Below are 20,282 nucleotides of genomic sequence, written 5' to 3' on the forward strand. Positions count from 1 at the left end.
CTTAACAACTACTTTGATTCCCATCTATCTTACACAAAGCAGCAGTGACGACAGAATTCCTGAGCGAACGCCTCAACTAATCGCAAAGCGCTTCTTTCTCCCTCATTCCTGAGCACCGCATCTGGGAAATACCGAGGCAGCAATACAGTTCCCCAAAGATGCCGAACGACAGGCGAAGACCAGCGACCACTCGGTGTTCTGCTGCTCCTGCCTGCCGGTGCGAGGGGTAGCGGTTCCGCAGGCAAACGGGACTGTCCCCGTAGTGGGAGACAAGTTTGGGCAAAGAATCGGGGATGCGCCGGCGCACTGGGAGCGGACGCAAGTCGGGAGGCAGGCCGGACTGGGGCCGTTCGGCCCTCTGCTGCTCTTGCCTGCCAGTTGCTAGGAGTCCTGGCAAAGCGCAGACGCACTGAGGGCAGAGCTCTCTCGGCCTTCTGCTGCCCTTGCCTGCCGGTTGCTAGGAGTTGTTGACGCCGCGAGTTGGCAACAACCCTGCAGCGGGCCGGGGCCAGCCGGGGGAGTCAGTGCAGACAGGCTTGGCTCTTTCCAGGGTCTGCACTTGACCGGAAACGAGGGCACTGTGGCCCCCCCCCCCAAGGCCCGTGAGGACAGATGGAGCCTGGGAAGGTCGGTGCGTGGCGGAGTCGTGGGAAGGGGAGTGCAGTGCGTCCTTGGCCGCGTGATGCCGCCTGCGCCTGGCTTCGGATGGCTGAGCTTCTCAGACTCCCGTGCAGGATTCGAGGGAGCCTGGCCTGGGCTGCGGGCCGGCGCTTGTGGGCGTGATGAGCAAGCCAAGTCCTTTCCTTGGAGCAGCTTTTCCCCAAGGGTTGGGGCTGGAAATCCCGGGGCGAGGGAGTGGGATGTGTTCCAGGGGCGAGGCGCGAGGGGCGTAGCTGGGGGCGGATTGTGAGTGGCGGGCAGAGGTTAGGGCGCGCCTGGGGGCGGGCGCGTCTGAGAAGTAAGGTCTAGAGGCGTGTCTAGGGCAAATGTGACTGGACAGAGTCTAAGAGAGAGTCTGCGGTGCTGAGCCCAAGGCCTGGTGTGAGGCTGTGGTGAGCGGCAGGGTTGGTTGTGAGGCTTACGGTATAGAGACATCTTTGAGGGGCGGGATCAATGATCTGAGGACCTTCGTGAGTGGCCGGTTCTAGGAACAGATCCGAGATCGTGTCCGAGGCACAGGGTTTTAAACTTGTGTCTGAGTGCTGGGGTCCAAAGATGGGCTGAGAGGCACGTCTTAGAAGGGAGTGTGAGGGATGGGGTGCAAGCCCAGGGTGTGCAGTGAGTTCTCCACTCAGCACCAGCTCTGGGCTCACTTATCTTCTTTGCCTGTCCAAAGGCAGGAAGGAAAACTGAGGCAAGGCTGAGCATTTCTTGGGGAAAGCACAGAACGCCTGCCTTTCAGGCTCTCAAAGTCCAAACAATATTGAACAGTACACTGTTTGAAAGCCTCCTTTTCCACTGCTTAAGGTGAATGAATCTTGACTACTTTTGTTTTCGTTTTTGCAATACTGAAGATCAGACCCAGGGGCTCTCTACCCTTGAGCTGAGCTGAGCTACATCACCAGCACCAGCTCCCCCTGCCCTCTATGCATTTTCAGGCAGGGCCTCCCTAATTTACACCAGCAGTGCTCGAACTTGCAATCCTCCTGCTTCAGCCTGCTTTTGTGCTAGGAATGCAGCAGTGCACCGTCACTCTTGGCTTCATACGAATTTTTTTTTTTTAATCAGTACGGGGATCGAACTCACAACCGCTCACGACCCCCTGCTTGCAAGGCAGGTGCTTATGCTGCTGAGCTAAATCCCCAGCCCCCGACTCTTTTGTTTAGTTCTCCAGTGGTTGCCTCTGTTACTGTAGTGTATGCTGACACCTTTGTTTCTTCAAGCACTGAGTTCAGCCAGAATGCATCCTGGAGCATGCAGTGAAGCTGGGCTCTGTCTGGTGCAGAGATCCCTGTGGAGGCCCAGTGTCTCCTGGTGCAGTTTGGTAGCTCCAGGCTGTGGCCTCATGCTCAGCACCAGGAAGGGGGCTGCTGCAACTTTGGAACGGATGGTAAATTTAATTCCACTTTAAATGTAAATGGTGAGGTGCCACGACTCCTGGAGGCTGAGAACACAGACTAGATGCTTGGGCTTGAACTCTGGCTCCTGTGTTTTCTTGTGTGGCTGTGGGAAAGTCTCCTCATCGGTGAAATGAACAGGGTAGCACGAGCAATGCCAGAGTGTTGAGGAGTGGAGTTTAGTGAGATGAAATTTAAAAGTGCTTATGACAGTACCTACTGATTTATTACTCAGCAGGTGTTAACTAATGTTACTTTTGTCTAGTTATTAACCACTAAAAGACGAGAAATTTAGTTTGTGCACATTTCTTCCTTCTTTCCCTCTTTTCTTTTTGTGTGCAACTGGGAATTGGATCTAGGAGAAGTATTCTACCGAGCTGCATCCCTAGCCTTTTAATATGTATTGTTAAAATTTTGAGACAGGGACTTATTAAGTTGCCCAAATTGGTTTCAAACTTGTGCTTTTCTTTCGTCAGCCTCATGAGTAGCTGGCCACCATTCCTGGCCCTATTTTCTTATTTTTGTTTAAAAACTCTTTTATTCACCTAATTTGTGTTACATCAAACTTAGTATAACTTTTTTCAAAGATTAGGAAGTTGCTGCCTTAAATTATCCTCTATTTCTCCTTAAATCTACTTCTGTCACTTTGTATTATTCCTTTTACATCCCCACAAGTTATTCTGTACCTTAAGTTGGCGATGATTTGTTTATAGGTTGACACATCATTAGTCCATTGGTAGAATTCACTGTAGACCCAATCTGTGATTGGTTCTATAGAGAAAACCCAGTCCTGGATCCCTAAACTCCTTTTCCAAGAAAAATGTTCCTGGAGGGCCCATTAGATAATCTTTTTCTATATAAAATTAATGTACCACAGAATAGTTTTAGACATCTGCACACTTCAACATAGCGTCTGCATACATCAGACTCCCATCTGTAAAAGCAGGTGCTCACTGTGACAGCTTTCTCTAATTTTCCATATTCAAGAAGTTTTTTAGTGACTTAACTATGATAAGTTTTTATTTTTCATTTGTACTACTTCTGTTTTTTATTTGGATACACTCATTTAAGCCTGTCTGTCATTTGTACTTGTATGGCAGTAGTATTTCTTAGAAGAAAACTGACATCAGGATAATGTTGTCTCATTTCAGCAGGAAGCTGAACTCGACTGATTGATTTGCTCCCCTGAGGTTACCATCATCATTAAGCTGAGGCTTACATGGGGCAGGAACCTGTGTCCTGGGTGCACAATGTTTGCAGTCATATCCCAGAATGAAAAGCTGTGGATTCACAGGCAAAGGGCCTGTGCTCATGCTAGGGAGACAAACACCCCTGGAGGTGACAGTGAGTTGACTGACAGGAAGGTGAAGGTGGAAAAGGGGTAGCCTTAATCTGTGTCACTGATTATCCTTTGGGGTTCTGGGGTGAAGGGTTTGGGATGCCTTGAGAGCATGGTTTGCAGTCACAGTGTCATCCAAAGGCTTAATTGGGCCATGGGTTCCCTTTTACTGCAGCTGTGGGGCTAGTGCTTCTGTGTCTTCATAGCATGGCAGCTGCTTCTCCCTGAGTGAAGAATTGCACATGAACCCCAGCACCAGAGGCAGGCAGTTGTCATCCCGCTCTCATCATTTGGGGTGAGCCTCATTTATGGGAAGGGAATTGGAGATATGCAAAGAGGTGTTGTTGGGGAATTAGCAGACCGTTTTCAGAACACCACACTATGTTTAGCATTTTCCTTCCACTCTTAGAACAGCTCAGATGGCTGATGAGTTATTGGCTCTAGGTGCTCCTTCACAGGGACCCATAGCTTGTATTTTTCATGGCTGGCCTTGGTGAGATGCTGAACAGACCCATCCTGAAGGCTGGAGACTGAAAGAGATGTGATCTGTGCTTAGTGAATAATGCTAGGAGATCAGCAGGAGACATGTATTCCTGCCTTAGAGAGATGTACAGACTTGATCATATTGGAGGGAAGTTGGAGAAAAAAGCTTGACAGACAGCTTATCAGACCAGGTACAGACACTGCGATCCTAGCAAATGTTAGAAGGGTGCAATGCAGGCGTCTGCAGGCATCAATGGAGCTTCTGTCCTCACAGAGCTTGTATGTGCTAGGAGCCTATGTGTGTTTGGTAAGGAGTGTGAGTGTTCACATGGGATGGGGACATGGTTGAGTTTGTAAGCTCCCGGGTGCGAGACAAGATTGTTGAGCCATTCAGTGGGGACCTGCAGGTTTTTTTCACGTTGACCATCATTTGTTCATTCATTCCACAACTGTTTTTCCAGTTGCTATCTTGTGCTTAGCAATGTGTCGGTCTCTGGAGAGGAAGCTGTTTAGCTCCTCTAGGCCTCAGTATCCTTGTGGAAAATGGAACCCATGACCTTCTTAAATTAACAAGGGCCATGTGACTCAGAGGGTTTGTCTGCTCTTCCTAGGCACTGTTTCTACATGGAAAGTCATCCAAAACTTTGTTGTCAGCAGCCCCTGTAATTTGCTTGTTCATCTGTGAGTCTGGACATGCAGAGAAGACAGCAGGGACATTGTGGTTCTGCTCGCTGACCTCTGGATCAAAGCTGCAGGACATGGGCTTGGGGAAGTTGTACTGATTCACAAGTGGGATCCACATGTGGGCTCCTGCATGCTCGTTTCTGGCCTTTGGAGCTGACTCGGCTGCTCTAATGGGGCTCAGCAGAGATGTTACACGTGGCCTCCACCCCTCGGCTTCCTTTCTCCATCTGAGCCGGCCAGCAGTAGCGTAGCTTCTCTGTCCTGATGACCGCACTGTAGCGGGAACACAGATCCCTACCACCACCCAGTGGGCACAGCAGAAGGGACAGATGCCTTGTGGCCATTGAGGGAAACAGTCTGACACAACGTGTATTTTTCATTGTTATTTTTATTGGTATATATTTGCAGTGTAGAATGGCTACATTCCTACATGTATACATCTTAATTCTTTTTGCATTTCCTTCTTCTCTCCTTTCCCCTTCCCTTAATCTCTTGGTCCCCTTCCCTACTTCTATTATCTATCTTTTATTTTGATTTTTATGTACATCTTGAATTTCTCATGTAAGAGAAACCATGGAATATTAAGTTTGTATGTCTGATTTTATTTAGGATTATGGTCTTAGGGTGGCACAATTATTCTAAAACCACAAAATATTTGTTCCTGACTTGTTCAGCTGCTAACATAATGTTTTCTTTTTAATTTGTGACATTTACTGGTTTTGAAGTAGTCAAAGGGTCCATTCTATAGTAGTTTGGATAAGTTTAGGCTAGTTAATTACTTTTTTGCCCCCGTCTCCTGGTACTGGGGATTGAACCTAGGGCCTATGCATTGAACTACATCCCCAGCCCTTTTTAAGGTTTTTTTTTTTTTTTAATTTTGAGACAGGGTTGGGGGTTTAGTTCAGCAGTCCAGGTGCCTGCCTGGCAAGCACGAGGTCATGAGTTCAATCTCTGGTACCAAAAAAAAAAAAAAAAAAAAAAAAAAAATTAAGACTACACTGCAAAAATTAAGACAAGATCCCTAAACTGATAAGTTGCCTGGGTTGGTACCAAATTTGCCATCTTCCTGCATCAGCCTCCCTGAATGCTGAGATTATAAGCATGTACAACCACATCCAGTTTAATTTTTTTAAATCTGTATTTACCATCTTTTAGTCAGTAAAAAAAGTATTTTCTTGCATATCAATAGTCAATTACCATCAGTTTAAGTGTAATGAATAGCAACTTATGAGAGCAAACAACATTAGTTATTATTTTGTACTTTAAAAAATTCTGATTTTATGCTTTTTTTTTTTTTTTTTTTTTTTTTTTTAGAGGCGAACCAAAGATGATACTTGGAAAGCAGAAGACCTCAGGAGACACCTCTGGGTAGTGTATCTTAGAGTTCAGTTGGGGTCTAGAGGAGACTTCTTGCCTGCCTCCTCTTGCACATGGCATGTTTAGAGTGTGTGTGGATCCAAGAAGGAGCTGTGCTACGCCCGTAGAGGATGGGACGAGGGCACTCTTGTCACTGTGCCTGCTGCTCATGGTTCCCTACTCCTACAGGCAGCAGGCGGGACGGAGCAAAGCAGAGGTGCAGCCAGAGTTCTCAAGTGTGAAGGACCCTGGTTTTAATGACACCTGCTGGCTCTTGCCTCAGCCGCGTTAGAACAACTTCACTGTCTCCTGTGCTTTCTAATCTTGTTCTATTTTGGGTTCGAGTGGCCAGTAAATCCAAATGCCTTTAGCATGGGATTCTATTCAGCAGTTTCAAAAATGTTAAGAATGATTGTAATTACTTTACGATTCTAAGAATATACATTTGGGGCCCTTTGCATCTTGCTGGATTTGAAAGCAGTTGAATCAAACCATTTTCAATGTGAGTCTCACATTCAGCTATTAACAGTCAGTGAGGGCTCGTGTGTGGCTGGGTAGGACAGTGCTTGCTCAACACGTGCCAGGCCTTGGGTCACATTGTCAGCTTGAAAGAAAGAAGGGTCATCAATAGAAATGTACCCTTCTATCACAGAGACCCCTTCTTCTTGTGTCATCTTAGGCTGTGCAGTCAGGTGGTGCCAAGGAAGAGAAGAAGCACAGGGAAAGGGAGCTGTACAAGGAGCTGGAAATTGACATCCCTGACTACAAAGAGCACAGGGATCCAGGCCGAGATGTTCAGAGGCACAGGGTCAGGGGCGCCAGCAGAGATGCCCGCACCTCTGAGGAAAGGGATGGTGAAAGACGTGGGGAAAGGAGAAAGGATGCAAGAGACAGGGAGAAAGAGAGGTCGAGAGAGAAACATCGAGAACAAGATACAGAGAGGTCTCACGGCAAAGCCAAGGAAAGAGAAAAGGAAAAAGACAGAAGGCTGAGGAGAGAGGTGCGCCGGGAGACCACCGCCCACCATGACCTCCTGGACAGGGCGGAGAAGAAGGTGCGCTCAGGTGCGTCCCTGTGCCCATGGCTCAGGAGCTGAACCCTCCCCAGTGTGGTCCTGCTGCCTGTTATGGTGTTTCCTGAGCTGCATTTCCTGTAGACCTTACATTTTCCTCTTTAGATAAGTTCTATTCACCATTTTATTTTGTGCCATAGCTGAAGCTTTGGGTTTTCTCTCTCTGTGTGTGTGTGTGTGTGTGTGTGTGTGTTACTTTGATATTTTTATTTTATTTTGGTACCAGGGATCAAACTCACGACCTCGTGCTTGCCAGGCAGTTGCTTACACTGCCGAGCTAAATCCCTGGCTACTTTGATGTTTGTAATACGTATGTAGTGAAGAAACAGGTTTATCATTAGTTAGCATTTTACTATTGAAACATACAAGGGGTGATCAAAATATACGGTGGTATAGAGTTTACATTAAAAAAATTATTGCAGTAAAGGTCACATTGCCATAAAGCTTCCTCAACATATAGGCCTCCACTAGCTTTGAACATACTCATCCTGTCATTCCTGCCATTGTCTGAAGCAGCTCTGGAAGTCCTCTTTCCTGAGCATCTTCATGAGGTGTGGTAAAGCAGGCAGTGAATGTTGGTGCTGATTACCACAGAGAGGCAGGCTGTAAAAACGCAACGTTGTGTCCTCATTCACCGCATTCACCAGATCTGGCATTGAGTGACTTCCGGCTCTCCCCAAAGTTAAAGTGGCCGTAAAAGGGAAGTGATTTGAATGGATTCTGGACATTGAAGCCACGTTGAGACAACCAGGACAGCACAACCAAAGACCCCCGGGAAAAATGACTTCTGGAACTGCTTTAAAAGGTAGCAAGAATATCAGAATAAGGGCTGGGGATGTAGCTCAGTGGTAGAGCGCTTGCTTAGCTTCATGAGGCTATGGGTTTAATCCCCAGTACTGAAAAGAAAAGAAAAAAGAAAAAGAATAATGTGACAAGTGTGTTCAAAGGAAAGGTGATTTGTGTGTGTGTGTGTGTGTGTGTGTGTGTGTGTGTGTGATGGTCTTGCTTGGTAGCCCAGGCTGGCCTTGAACTCACTATGTAGCCCAGGCTGGCCTGGAACTCGTTTCAGTCCTCCTGCCTCAGCCTATTAAAGTGCTGAGATTACAGGTGGACACCACCATGCCCTGCCAGGCTCGTGGTTTTAAGCTACACTTAACTGTTCCTGATTTCCAAGTTTTGATCCCCAGCTGGTCTCCTTCTTGTACCCCAGCTATGTGTCCACTTGTGTTTTGAGGTCTAATGGACATTGCAAACCTAATGGCCCCAAACTGACCCCTGAGGGCCTCACCTATCAGAGATGATGGCAGCAGCATCCTTCCATTCCTGAGGCTAGAGCCAGCTACCATCCACTCCTTGCCTTCTCATCATGAAGTGTCCATAGGTTTCGTGTTCAGGATAGACCCAGAACCCAGCCCCTTCCCTCTGTCTCAGCTCCTAGGAGAGCAGTCAGTGCTTGGTGAGTATTTTTGAAAGAATGAACTTGTTTTCATGATTCCTTGAAGTTTGATTTTGCTCCCATCTTTTAAAGTGTTTGTTTTCTTTTTAAAAAATAATACACTTTAACCATTTTTGATTTTTGATTATAATATGAACAGGATTTGGTGTGCTATCTCAACACACGTGTACAGCATGGTGAAATGTCAAATTTCCTTCATTATAAGTGTGATGAATTTTTGTCTGCAGATTCAGAAATGAAACCCCCACCCTATGGTTCCTTGTTGGATACTTCCAAGTACCTCAGTGACAGGGTGCCTCTTCTGGGTAACCCTGCACATCACTGTATACGCCTCAGCCTCACACTCGGTGGGCTGTGTCCAGCTGCCTGCCTCTGTGTGCTTTGGTAGTGGGTGCCCAGGGTTAGGCTGGGGATTTTTTTTTATGGTTTCCTATTGGCACCCATAGAATTTCAGGGGCACCCAGACATTTGCTAGGTGCCTCAGCAAACTGGGAGGGAGAAGAGTTTTTTCTGTTCCTTAGTTTGGCATTTTGATCTCCCACTTTGTTCCATCTTGAGTTGAGATTCTAGAACTCCTCACTCCTGAGTTTGACAAACATGCTTCAGGTGAAGAATATTTTTAGAAACCTATTAATAACATCATGTGATTAGAGTCTTCAGCAAGTTGGTAGAAGGGCTTTTGGATATACTAAATTTTGGGAATATTAATACTATGTTATATTTTTATAGGAAGTAAAGTAAGAACTGAAGAGAAAGAAAGGAGAGCTGAAGACCCTGAAAGAGGAGATGAAGATAGAGAAAGAAGATACCGGGAGAGAAAGGTTCGCAGATGGGAGGCTGAGGAGGGTGTGGCAGGAGAGCCTGGTCAGGGCAGATTCCAGGGGCAGGCATTCTTCTCGGATTCCGGTGGCTGTGGCAGCCTGGATGTTTGTGGAAAATTTTTAGATACAGATTAATAGCACAAAAATATATCTGCCTTTTTCCTCCCAGAGACCATTATTGATCATACGTAAATGTGTGTGTGTGTGTGTGTGTGTGTGTGTTTAATTTTTTGAGACGGGATCTTAGAATTAGCTCAGGCTGGACTTGAACCTACTTTGGAACTCAGGCTGGCCTTGAAGTCACAGTAATTCTCCTGCTTTAGCCTCTCAAGTGCTGGTATTACAGGCATGTTCATGTATTTTTTTTCTTAAATTGGAATTTTATTGTTTTGTGTGTTGTTTAGACTTACTACATCTTGAACATTTTTGTCAATTGCCATATATTTTTATGGTGTTTAATGGACACATAAATTAACATTCAGTGATATAGCTATCTCATTTCTCTTGACACATCTGATGCTTTTGAATTCATAAGTTGCTTCTTAATTTTTGTCCACAATCCTGATGAGACCTCTTTCCCTCCCGGAGGCACAGAAGTGCTGCGTGCCTGGGTCTTCAGAGTTTTTGATAAAGACTTTCTAACTGATAAACTGAAGGAGTGTGGTCAGAGCCATCTGTTTTCTGTTGGAAGGCTCTGCTAGTGGAGATGAGCACTTGGACTGAGATGGGGAGTGTGGAGGGAAGGAGACACAGGCCCACAGATGGTACGGGGACCTCTGCATGTAAAGATGAGGAAGTAGTGTGGACCAAGTCCTGTGAGTCCATGGGAAAGCTTGGGACGGGTTGTCGGTGCTCCCAGAAATGGGTCTGAGTTCAAATCTCAACACCCATTATCCATTACCAACTGCTGGTGGATGCCACCCATCCTCAAGTGTCCACAGTGTCTCCTGAGGGTACTGGGGTGGCTAAATGATGGCACCCCCTTTTGAAACTGCCCATTTGTGTGGAACTAGTTGAGAAAAAATGGTGCACGTTGTTGTAGGACGTGGGATAGCCTCAGGTTTGGTGCTCAAGGAAGGGACCGCCCTCCTGGGAAGTGATGGTTGGCTGAGGAGATCAGGTACAGTGCAGAGTGAAAATGCTGTAGAGTTAAAAAGGGGTCTGGATTGCTTGGCTAAGTGCAGGAGTCAACTTCTTGTTCCTGTAAAAAAAAATACCTCAGAGAATTGACTAATAAAGAGAAAAGAGTCAAGTGTAGTACAGTTCTAGCTATTTAGGAAGATGGGGCAGGAGGATCACAATTTTGAGTCTAGCCTGGACAACCTAGGGAGCAGTGTCTCAGAAAATAAAATGGGCTGGGGATGTAGCCAGTGGTAGGGCACTCCTGAGTTCCAGGACCAGTACTGGGAAGAAGAACAAAGGTTTCCTGTGGCTCCCAGTTTTGTACGGTCTGGTGTGTGACCATTAGTCCATCTCATTCAGGTTGGTGGTAGGGCTCCCCGTCTTGGTGGAGCAGCAGGCTTATAGCATATGCCTGGGGGAGGAGATCTGGGTCTCTGACCCCTTCCCAGGCTGCTCTAGTGGTGTGAGAACATCACCCAAGACCCTACCTCCCCAAGACACACCTCTTCTCACAGTGCCACCCTGCAGGTCAAGTCTCAGTCCTGCACCCCAGGGCACAGTCAGCATCCAAACCATCACACTGCGGTCCACACACTGAGGGCTGTCGGGCTTCATTAAGTCAGCAGGTAGGTTTTGAGGAAGGAATTTAACAGCAGGAGAGTGGAGGGAGGAAGAGTGGCAGCAGCCATTCTGAAATCCTGCCCGCATCCTCGTCATCACGTGTGTGGAAGCCAGTGCCAGTGTGAGCTTTCATGTGTCTTCCTGTCGTCCCCACAGCTGCAGTATGGAGACAGCAAAGACAACCCCCTCAAATACTGGCTCTATAAAGAAGAAGGGGAGAGACGACAGCGGAAGAAACATCAAGATAAAAGCAGTATCAAGGAAAAGAGAGAAAAGTACTCCAAAGAGAAGAGCAGCTCGTTCTCTGACAAAGAAGGGGAAGAAAAACGCAAAGAGAAGCGACATAAACAAGGCTTTCATGTCGATGAGGAGAGGCACCGAAGCACCTTGGAGCGGAAAGAGAGATCGTTGAAGGAGGAGCACAGGAAGAGGGAGCCCGAGGTACGGTGTGGGTGCTTAGTTGCTGTTGCATGGTTGCTCTGCAGGGTTGGCTCACAGAAAGGGCACAATGCAGGTGGAGCCCAGTGATGGTAACGTGCGCGGCCCAACAGCAGTAACTGAGATGAGAGATGCCCAGGTCCCGCTGTGTCTGTAGTCAGCAGAGGAGGCAGTGCTCTTCTTTTTTTTAATTTTATTTAAGGAGAAAAAAAAAAGCAGAGAAAGGGTAAAGTTATACAGATTTACAGAAAAAAATAAACAGTAGGAAATCACTAGTTAATGGATTACATATTGTCATCTTAGAAATAATTGTTCAAGTCACAAAATTAAAGCTTGTAAAGTGGACATTCCAACAGTGAGACTGCAAACAGTTCTGTTCAATGATCCAACAAAACTCAGTGATAATCATTATCTATCTTATACACTTATATATACATGCAGTTATATCGTTTAGAGCACTTTCTTTTCCTCTCTTTTGTACAATGACAATTACCCATTTTGGGTTTTGTTGCTCCCACAGTTCTTATTACTTTTTTGGAAGGGAGTAGAACCAAATGTGACATAACAGAACAGAGTCAATCAAATCAAAAGGGTGGACATAATAGATAATGTAAAAGCATAATACAAGGTGATCAACAATGGTTACCATAATGCCTCCCGCTATCTCTAATAGAATTGCCTATATCATCAGTTATAATAAAATTGAACAAAACAGTAAAGAACAAAACCGACAAAACTAAAACATTGGAGACATTATAGGTCTTCAAAAGTAGATAATAGTTAACGAGAATGGGCGTTATAATGAATCTCACTATCTTCACAGCTGTTGCTTAAACTTTCGAACCTGGTACTATCAAGCAAAACAGAATAGGGGGACATCAGTCAAAAGCAAGATGGTGAGAGTAATACAGGGCTTTAAATCAAGATAATGGAAAGTCGAAGTGGGTTACCATAATATATCCTGCTATTTTTTATTTATTTTTCCCTTAATTAAAAAATAAAAATAAAAAAGTAAATAATGAAGTGGAGATTGAGATAAAAGAGGGCATAACAGCAAAACAGCACAGATCAAAACATAACCATTTAAGCAGAATAGTGTTTTACCACAAGATAATCCTGACATAAAAGTAGTTACCATATTGTCTCTTTCCTTGAAATCTTTGAGTATAACTTCGTATATTGTAGCATCAAATATATCAAAACAATGTGAAACCGTTTAAGAGAATGACAGCATTACAGGGTATTTAGAATCAACCCACAGAAAACGAACAGTGGTTTCTGTATAATCTCCTTGTCTTTAAAAGTTTTTGCTTATACTATCGTACATAATAAAATCCAGTAAGATACAACCTGTTTAGACCAATGGAGACAGAAGAACAAAAGCTTGATGAGACTTCAAAACAAGATGATACTAAATCAGTATTACCTATTAAGATGTCATTTTCTCCAAAATAAGATGTTCCTATCATCCAATCTTCTCTGCCTCATTTCTGTTGAGCTCTTTTTCTGTCATTTATTGTCAGTTTGTCTTCTTCATTTTGTTTTCTGTTCCATTCATTGTGGCCTCTCTGCCACTATTTCTGGATTCTTTGTATTTTTCTTTTTTAGAATATCCTGTAGTATTCTCTGTAGAGTTGAATTGGTGGTTGCATATTCCCCTAGTTCCTCTTTATCCTGGAAGCACCTTGTTTTTCCATCAATTTCCAGGGATAGTTGTGCAGGATATATCAATCTTGGCTGGAGGTTATTATCTTTCAAAGCTTGAATTATTTCCCCCCACACTTCGTGATTTGATGGTTTGTACAGAGAAATCTGCTGTAATTCTGATGGGTGTTCCCTTGTAAGTGATCTGTTTCTTGTCTCTGACGGCTTTTAATATTCTGTTCTTGTATTGAATTTCTGGAATTTTAATTATTATATGCCTGGGTGTTGCTCTGTTTGCGTTGTAGGTGGCTGGGGTCCTGTATGCTTCATACAACTGAGTATCTTTACCTTTTGCTAAATTAGGAAAATTCTCCTGGATTATTTCTGTGAGTAGCTTTTGTAGTTCATTTGTTTGTGTCCCTACTTCTTCTTTTATGTTCTTAATTCTTAAGTTATGGATCCTCTTATCATCTTCTAGTCTTTGTATTATTGCTGTTTGTTTCTTTGTTACTTTTAAGAAGTTTTTCATTTCATTCTCCCATATTACAAATCTGCCCTCCAGTTCAGATAGTCTGTCCTTAGTTTCTTTCAAGCTGTTATGCCAGTTTTCGATAGAGTTTTTAGTTTCCTGGTAGTCTCTTTGAACCTGCTTCACGTATTCTATGCTTTCTCTATTTTCTCCATCAAACAATTCTCCCCTCTTTTTCTGATCTTCCATTCCACCATCTGTTTTTTCTTGGGTGGTGCTTAGCATTTCTCTAACTATTCTGCTTATTTCTAGCTTCAGGTCATTAATAACTTCATTCCTGAACTGATCTATGAGGCTCTCTAGATGACGCTTTATGTCTATTGGTGCGGTGTCCGCTATTGCCTGTTTCTCAGGATTGGGGGCCGAGGACCCTTTCTTGTTGCTGCCTCTTCCCATATTCTTTGTTCCTTATATATGCAAGCGTATATAGGAGGCCCAGCTTCCTTTCCTGTCAGCCACAGTCTGATTGAATTGCGCCAGCTAGGTGTTCCCGCCCACCGCAACACACCAAGAATTGCAGATCAGGCAGCCTATGTGGGGCCCGCCCCTCCAGGTCACCCTCACGCTCTGGGATCTGGGTTGTGGTAGCCCACGGTCTCAGCCAGCAGCGTCACGTAGGGTAGGCACTTCTCACCAATCCCGCTTGAGAGGGGGATACATGGCTGAAGTCGCCGCAGCGCCCTGCTCCCGCAAGTCTGCCCAGTCCCAGAATGTCCTTTGTTGGAGTCTCCCAAACCGTGGGAAGAGTGTCAGTTTCTCTCACTCACCTCACCGCAAGTCAATGCACAGCTCCCCGCCCGTCCTGTTTTCAACTCCGTTCGCCGATTCCCATTCTCAGAGCTTCCGCGTGTCCTCTCTCCCTGCCGAGCCGATGTAGACGCAGCCTCCATGCGGTGGGAAACCCAAATCGCGGCTTCCAATGCCGCGGGCTCCAGCTTCCACACTGAGGCTTTTGTGTTCCTGTTATAGCACCAGGAGTGCACTCCAAGTTGGTTTCTCTCAGCCCAGTTCGTTCTTGGGTCAGCAGGGCGTATCTCCACCTGCTCATGACTCCTTACTCCGCACCATTGCTGAATTCCAAGCTGGTTCTTTCAGAGAGCCTCCATAGCTGCTGCTATCTGTCCGCCATGTTCTGGCAGTGCTCTTCTGATGAATGTGGCCTTAAATCTTTTGGTTACATTGTGCATGCACCTTTGGTTTGGTTTGCTTGTTTTTTGGTGTACTGGGGTTAAATCCCTTCAAACCGAACTATTCCCTTGGCTCTTTTTATTTTTTTTTATTTATTTTTTTTGTCTTTTTCCTTTTTTATTGTGGTATCAGGGATCAAACTCATGACTGCCTGCTTGCAAGGCAGGCACTTATGCCGCTGAGCTAAATCCCCAGCCCCTTATTTTTTGTTTTAAAATAGGGTCTTACTAAATTGCCAGATTTCTAGGCTGGGTTCAAACTTGTGATCATCTTGCCTTAGCCTCATAGATTATAGGCTACAGCTCTATACCTAGCTTGCAGAGATTTGGAAATCTATTACAAAATTTTGAAATTTAACTTTTAAAAAGAAGCTTTTTTAAACAAACAAAAAAACAGATCTTGTTTCATTGTCCAGACAAGCCTTAAACTCATTGTGTAGCCCCCACGCTGGCCCCAAACTCATGGGGCCTGCCTCAGCCTCCTGAGCAATAGGATTATATGTGTGTACCAACATGCTATGTGGAAACTGATATTTTTATTTTTATTTATTTTATTTTATTTTAAAGAGGGTAAAACAAAACATAAAAAAGCAGAACAAAGCAAATCAGAAGAAAACAATGTTAAGTGACACAGATTTCAAAGAAAGACAATAGGAGGTCTATAGTGGCTGCCATAATGTCTCGTTTTCTTCTAAATAGTTGTGCATATCTTCACACACAATAAATTCATACAAAACAAAATAGTATTAAACTGATCAGAACAGAGTGATGAAGTCATTATAGGCCTTCAAAACCAGACAATAGGAAAAGCAACAATGGCTGCCATAATATCTCTTGTTCTCTTCAAAACAGCTGTCTATACCTTCATGTATGTTGAAATTAAACAATACAAAACAGAGTAAAACCACTCTGAACAAAGAATAGAAGCATTACAAGATTTTGCAGCATGACGACATGGAATTGAAGCTGATATTTTTAAATTAGAAATTAAGCAAATAACTTATAAAATAATGACTTTTAGCAAGGATTGATAGTATAATAGTATCAATGTGGAAAAAACAAAACAAAAATGTGAAACTATTGGATTGCAAAGAATCTAGTGTATATGACTTTGACCTATGATTAGTATTTTCTTGGACTCAGTTTGGTATCTTTTGTTCTCATGTATGTACTCCTCGCTGCTCGGTTTTTATTTATGCTGAAGCTAGTGTGTGGTTTTATTCTGTTTCTTTTTTTTTTTTTATTCTGTTTCTTGATAGCACTTCCTTAAAGTGCAATCAGAGTCTTTCCAGGAGGCTGGGAGGTACCTGAGGCCGGGACAGGTCTTGGCCTAAGCCAGGATTAGGGTTCAGGGCCCCTGAAGGTGCTGTGAGTTTATCGTTCCCATGAGAACAGCCAATGGTGGGGAAAGGCTGCTGCCCTCTGTGCTGTCAAGGTCATGGATCAAAGTCCCAGGGCACCAGACCCTGCTCTCACAGCCCTGTTGACCCGTGCTCTCTCACCTGCAGTTCACAGCCCTCCTGTTGGGTCAGAAGGTTAGAGATGTTAATCACGTTTTTTTGGGGGGGACCCACCAGGGATTGAACCCAGAGGCTGCCCACACTAGGGAATGCTCTGTCCTTGAGCCGTATCCCCAGCTGTCTGAAGGCTGAGGCAGGAGGTTCACTGCGAATTCAAGGCCCAGGCCAAAAGTGAGTTAAAGCCCATTCTGAACCATATAGTGAGACCCTGTTTCAAAACAAACAGTAAGTCAAAAATTTTAAGCACTTGACATTGTACCCTGAGCATCACTTGGGTAACACGTTTGTTTGTGTACTGATTCTCCCAGGTGTCATTCTGGCAGGTCGGGTCAGTTCAACCAGTCGATTCTTGTATTGAATCCATGTGACAGAATTGTTGTTCTTGTATTTCCTGTTATCTTATAAAATTATTGAAAAACATGCAATTTTTGGTCATCCTGTATTTAAATAATTGGACTGGTAAGTAGTTCACAGAGAGGTAGGAGTGTAGCTCAGTGTGAAGATCCTGGGTCAATTCCTAGCCCTCTGTGCCCTGAGGAGCACAATTAAGCTATCTGTCTCCACACAGAACAGCCAAAGTGTGTTCCTGTGGGTCAGAGTGACTGATGCTCTTCGTGTGTGAACCCGTGTACACTCTGCTCTGAGTCTCTGCCTGTGTGTGCTCATTTTTTTTTGTACAGGAATCAAACTCGGGACTTTGTGCTTGTCACGCAGGTGCTGTTCCTCTAAGCTATACCCACAGCCCTGTGTGTACTCATCTGTAACCTCATAGTTTTAGCTTAGACAGTTCACTAATTTGAGAGAAGACTGTTTATATTTTTTCTGTTGGTACACGGTTCTGTGAAGTAACTATATTCTGTGTTGGAAAATTCATAATTTTAAGAAATATGAGGAACTTGTTAGATTTTATCAGTAAAATAATGTGTTGCTTTATGTGAAATGAATGCTATCAAAATAATTTATATGCTGAGCTAATTTATAATCATATTTCCTTATATTTTAGTTACTGATTTATTATAAATAACTAGTAAATAAAATAGTTATTAAAATGTACTATGGGGTAGGTTGTATTGTTAAAATTTGAGTCTAGGTCTGTTTCATAGAGTTTACTAATTATACTTAATTCATATAACATACAACTTAGTGGTGATGGAATTTTTTTCTTTATTATAGAGCGGTGAACACAGAAATCGAGGTGCACATTTGAGAAGAGATGGGACTGGCAGCCAGTAAGGAATACACATTCAGTTAACTATTACTCTCCCACAGTTCTCATAGAATGCTCTAAAAAGGAGCTGTTCTTATTGGGCCTCATTATAGTCAGTAAATGGAAATAAATTATAGTTATTGATTTTTTTCTGGATTTAACCCCTCCAGATTATCCTTTAGGCATACTAAAAGAGACTGGAAACATCCTGTCATAGTTACTTTTTTGTTGCTGGGACAAAATATCTGGTACTCAGAAGTTAAAGGAGAGGTTTATTTTGTCTCACGGTTTGTAGAGACTGCAGTCCATGGTTGCCTGGCTCCAAAGCAGGACAGCACAGCAAAGGGGCACTGCAGAGGAGAGATAGTCCCAGGCAGGTAGGAAGGAAGCAACAGTGTCTTCCTTCTTTCCCTGTGTATTCCACCCAGGCTGCAAACCTATTGGTTGGTTCCTCTTCAGTTATTCCTTAACCCACCCCCAAAACTATGCTAAACCAATCAGTGGAGTAATCCAGTATCACACACCCATGGTCTAGTATCATACACTCATGATCTAGTCATTCCCAAAAAGCCACACCTATGAGCACATACGGTTTTTGGGGGGACATCTGGATATAAGCCATAATACTTGCTATAAATTATTATTTTCAACCTTTGCTCATGTGAATTTAGAGAACCAGTATGCACTTTGAAGAAACTAGTTCATTTGGCTGTCTCTGCCTCTTCATAAAGCTACAGCCACTGCCGTGGGTTGAATCTCTCTTGTAGGTGCAAGCAAATGTGAGGTGCCCCCAAATCCACACTGTTGAGCATTGTAGTTTGTGAACCGCAAAGAAAAACTCACAACTTTAGGTAGCTGTAGACACAGCGCACACAGATGCTGTCAACCTGGGCTAGATTCCATGTCTGCCTTTCAGTAAAATAATGATGCAGCACCTGCTTTTGAAGATTACCTATTACAGTTGTGTATAAATTCATTTTCATGTAAGCTCCAGAATTTATTTTCAGCTTTGGATTGCTGGGGGCAGAAGCCAGGTGCTCTACCACGCAGCTACATCCCCAGCCCTAGCTCTGGAGTTTAATTTGTTATGACACCTATACTTTTGTAGTTCTTTTTTACACATTGGGAAAACTCACATTAAAGTTGCAAATATTTTAAAGTCTTTTTTTTTTTTTTTTTCCGGTACCAGGGATCAAACTAATGACCACGCGCTTGCAAGGCAGGCGCTTATGCCACTGAACTAAATCCCCAGCATGTCTTTTGCTAATGTTTACCAGTTTGAATGAAGCTAGGCTTATACCTAGAGAGCCAAATTCTGGATTGTAAGCGTAAACCTGCTAGAATGAACAGGCGGCTTTGCTGTATTCTGTATATCTGGTAACCCTGAAGTGCTGTGAATATAAATTGTAAAAATTGAGAATCAATTGAAACATGAAAATCTTCATTTTTAAGTCCCAACTAACATATAAATATGATTAAAAATAGAAAATACTTTAGCATAAGTATTTCTTTTGAAAATATGAATATTATATATTAGATATAAAATAGAATTTATGATTGATTAACATTAGAAAAACTTTAAAATCCTTAAAGGACATAGACATATACATAAAGGTTTGTGAAAACACATACATTCTTCTTTCTTTTAATTAATTAATTTTTTTAGTCATGTTTACAGTGCATAATGATTATATTCATCATGGGGAGTTGAAATTCTTTTTTCTAGTAAAGATATTTTTATTTTTTTTCTTTTTTGTACTGCAAATTGAAGTCAGGACCTTGTGCTTACCAAGCAGGTGCTGTGCACTGAGCTGTACCCCTGGCCCCATAAAGATATTTTCCATGTTGAATTACTGCTGAAATAATAAAAATGTTAGGGAGGCTTTGTCATTCAATGCTGTAGTAAAACATGAATTACCAGCCTACAGCCATTCTTAGTTGCAACAAAATATTGATAAGAGCCTTGGCTAAGATCGAACATGTTTTCCTTTTAAACAGTCAGTGTTGATCTTGATCCCATTTCCTTTCTAGGCATGCTGAGAATTTAGTGAGAAGTAGTGGGAAGGATAAAGACTTGAGGAAGGTAAGGCACCATGCAGTGGGATAGGTGTATCCACATGAGAGTGGCCATGTGCTGGCCCTGGCTGCTTGACAGTAGGGCCTGGGAAGAGCGTTTTCCAGTAGCTTGTTTAAGTGGGAATTTCCAGAGCCATGCTAAAGACTCAGTTGAGATTAGGAGACTCAGGTGGATTGAAAGTAAAAAGATGAACAAAGATAAACCAACAAATGCGATTAGATCGGAGCTGGAGTGGTTGTCCCTGTGTCAGGTGAGCTAGAGACTGGAAATATTGCTGGAGACAGACATTCCACAATGACCAGGCAGCGCAGCAGGAAATGTGGCACTTTAAATGAGTATGTACCCCACGAGAGCCCAACATACAAGAAGAATTGGCAAAATCAAAGGGAAAAATAGACGATTCCAATAATAGATTTTAGTGTCCCATTTTGAGCTGTGGCTAGAATACCTTTGTTTACTAACACAGTTTGGACAAGTTGTAGGAAAAGGAATTTTCCTAGATGTTAATTACCAAAATTGTTTCAAGAAAAAATAGGTTTAATAGACCTATGGTTGAGAGTACAGTTTTTATTTCTATCTTTTGGATTTTAGTAGTGTTTATTGCAATTTTGCCTCTTTCTCTTTCTTTTTCCCAAATCTGTTTTATTTCCAGGATAAAAGGAAAAAAAA

The 20,282-nt window shown here is 43.5% G+C and overlaps 1 protein-coding gene across 5 annotated transcripts in view; it reads left to right on the top strand.

Annotated features, from left to right (window-relative positions):
- Positions 1-283: 283 nt before the first annotated feature.
- Positions 284-20,282, top strand: part of Dync2i1 (dynein 2 intermediate chain 1) — a 57,317-nt gene continuing 37,318 nt past the window's right edge. Inside the window, exons 1-7 of one of the 5 annotated variants that reach the window (XM_003469442.4) lie at positions 284-627; positions 5,878-5,931; positions 6,599-6,983; positions 9,177-9,268; positions 11,168-11,452; positions 17,503-17,558; positions 19,568-19,619. In XM_003469442.4, the coding sequence (XP_003469490.2) occupies positions 613-627; positions 5,878-5,931; positions 6,599-6,983; positions 9,177-9,268; positions 11,168-11,452; positions 17,503-17,558; positions 19,568-19,619 (939 nt within the window). In that variant the 5' untranslated portion in view covers positions 284-612. Of the gene's footprint in view, positions 628-661; positions 827-5,877; positions 5,932-6,598; positions 6,984-7,038; positions 7,797-9,176; positions 9,269-11,167; positions 11,453-17,502; positions 17,559-19,567; positions 19,620-20,282 lie in introns of those variants that run through there. The other 4 variants (XM_063250855.1, XM_005003501.3, XM_063250856.1 and 1 more) reach the window with 4 other exon arrangements.

This window comes from Cavia porcellus, unplaced genomic scaffold (genome assembly GCF_034190915.1).
Source record: "Cavia porcellus strain 051 isolate PalLab524CR breed Dunkin Hartley unplaced genomic scaffold, mCavPor4.1 scaffold_6, whole genome shotgun sequence".
NCBI lineage: Eukaryota > Metazoa > Chordata > Mammalia > Rodentia > Caviidae > Cavia > Cavia porcellus.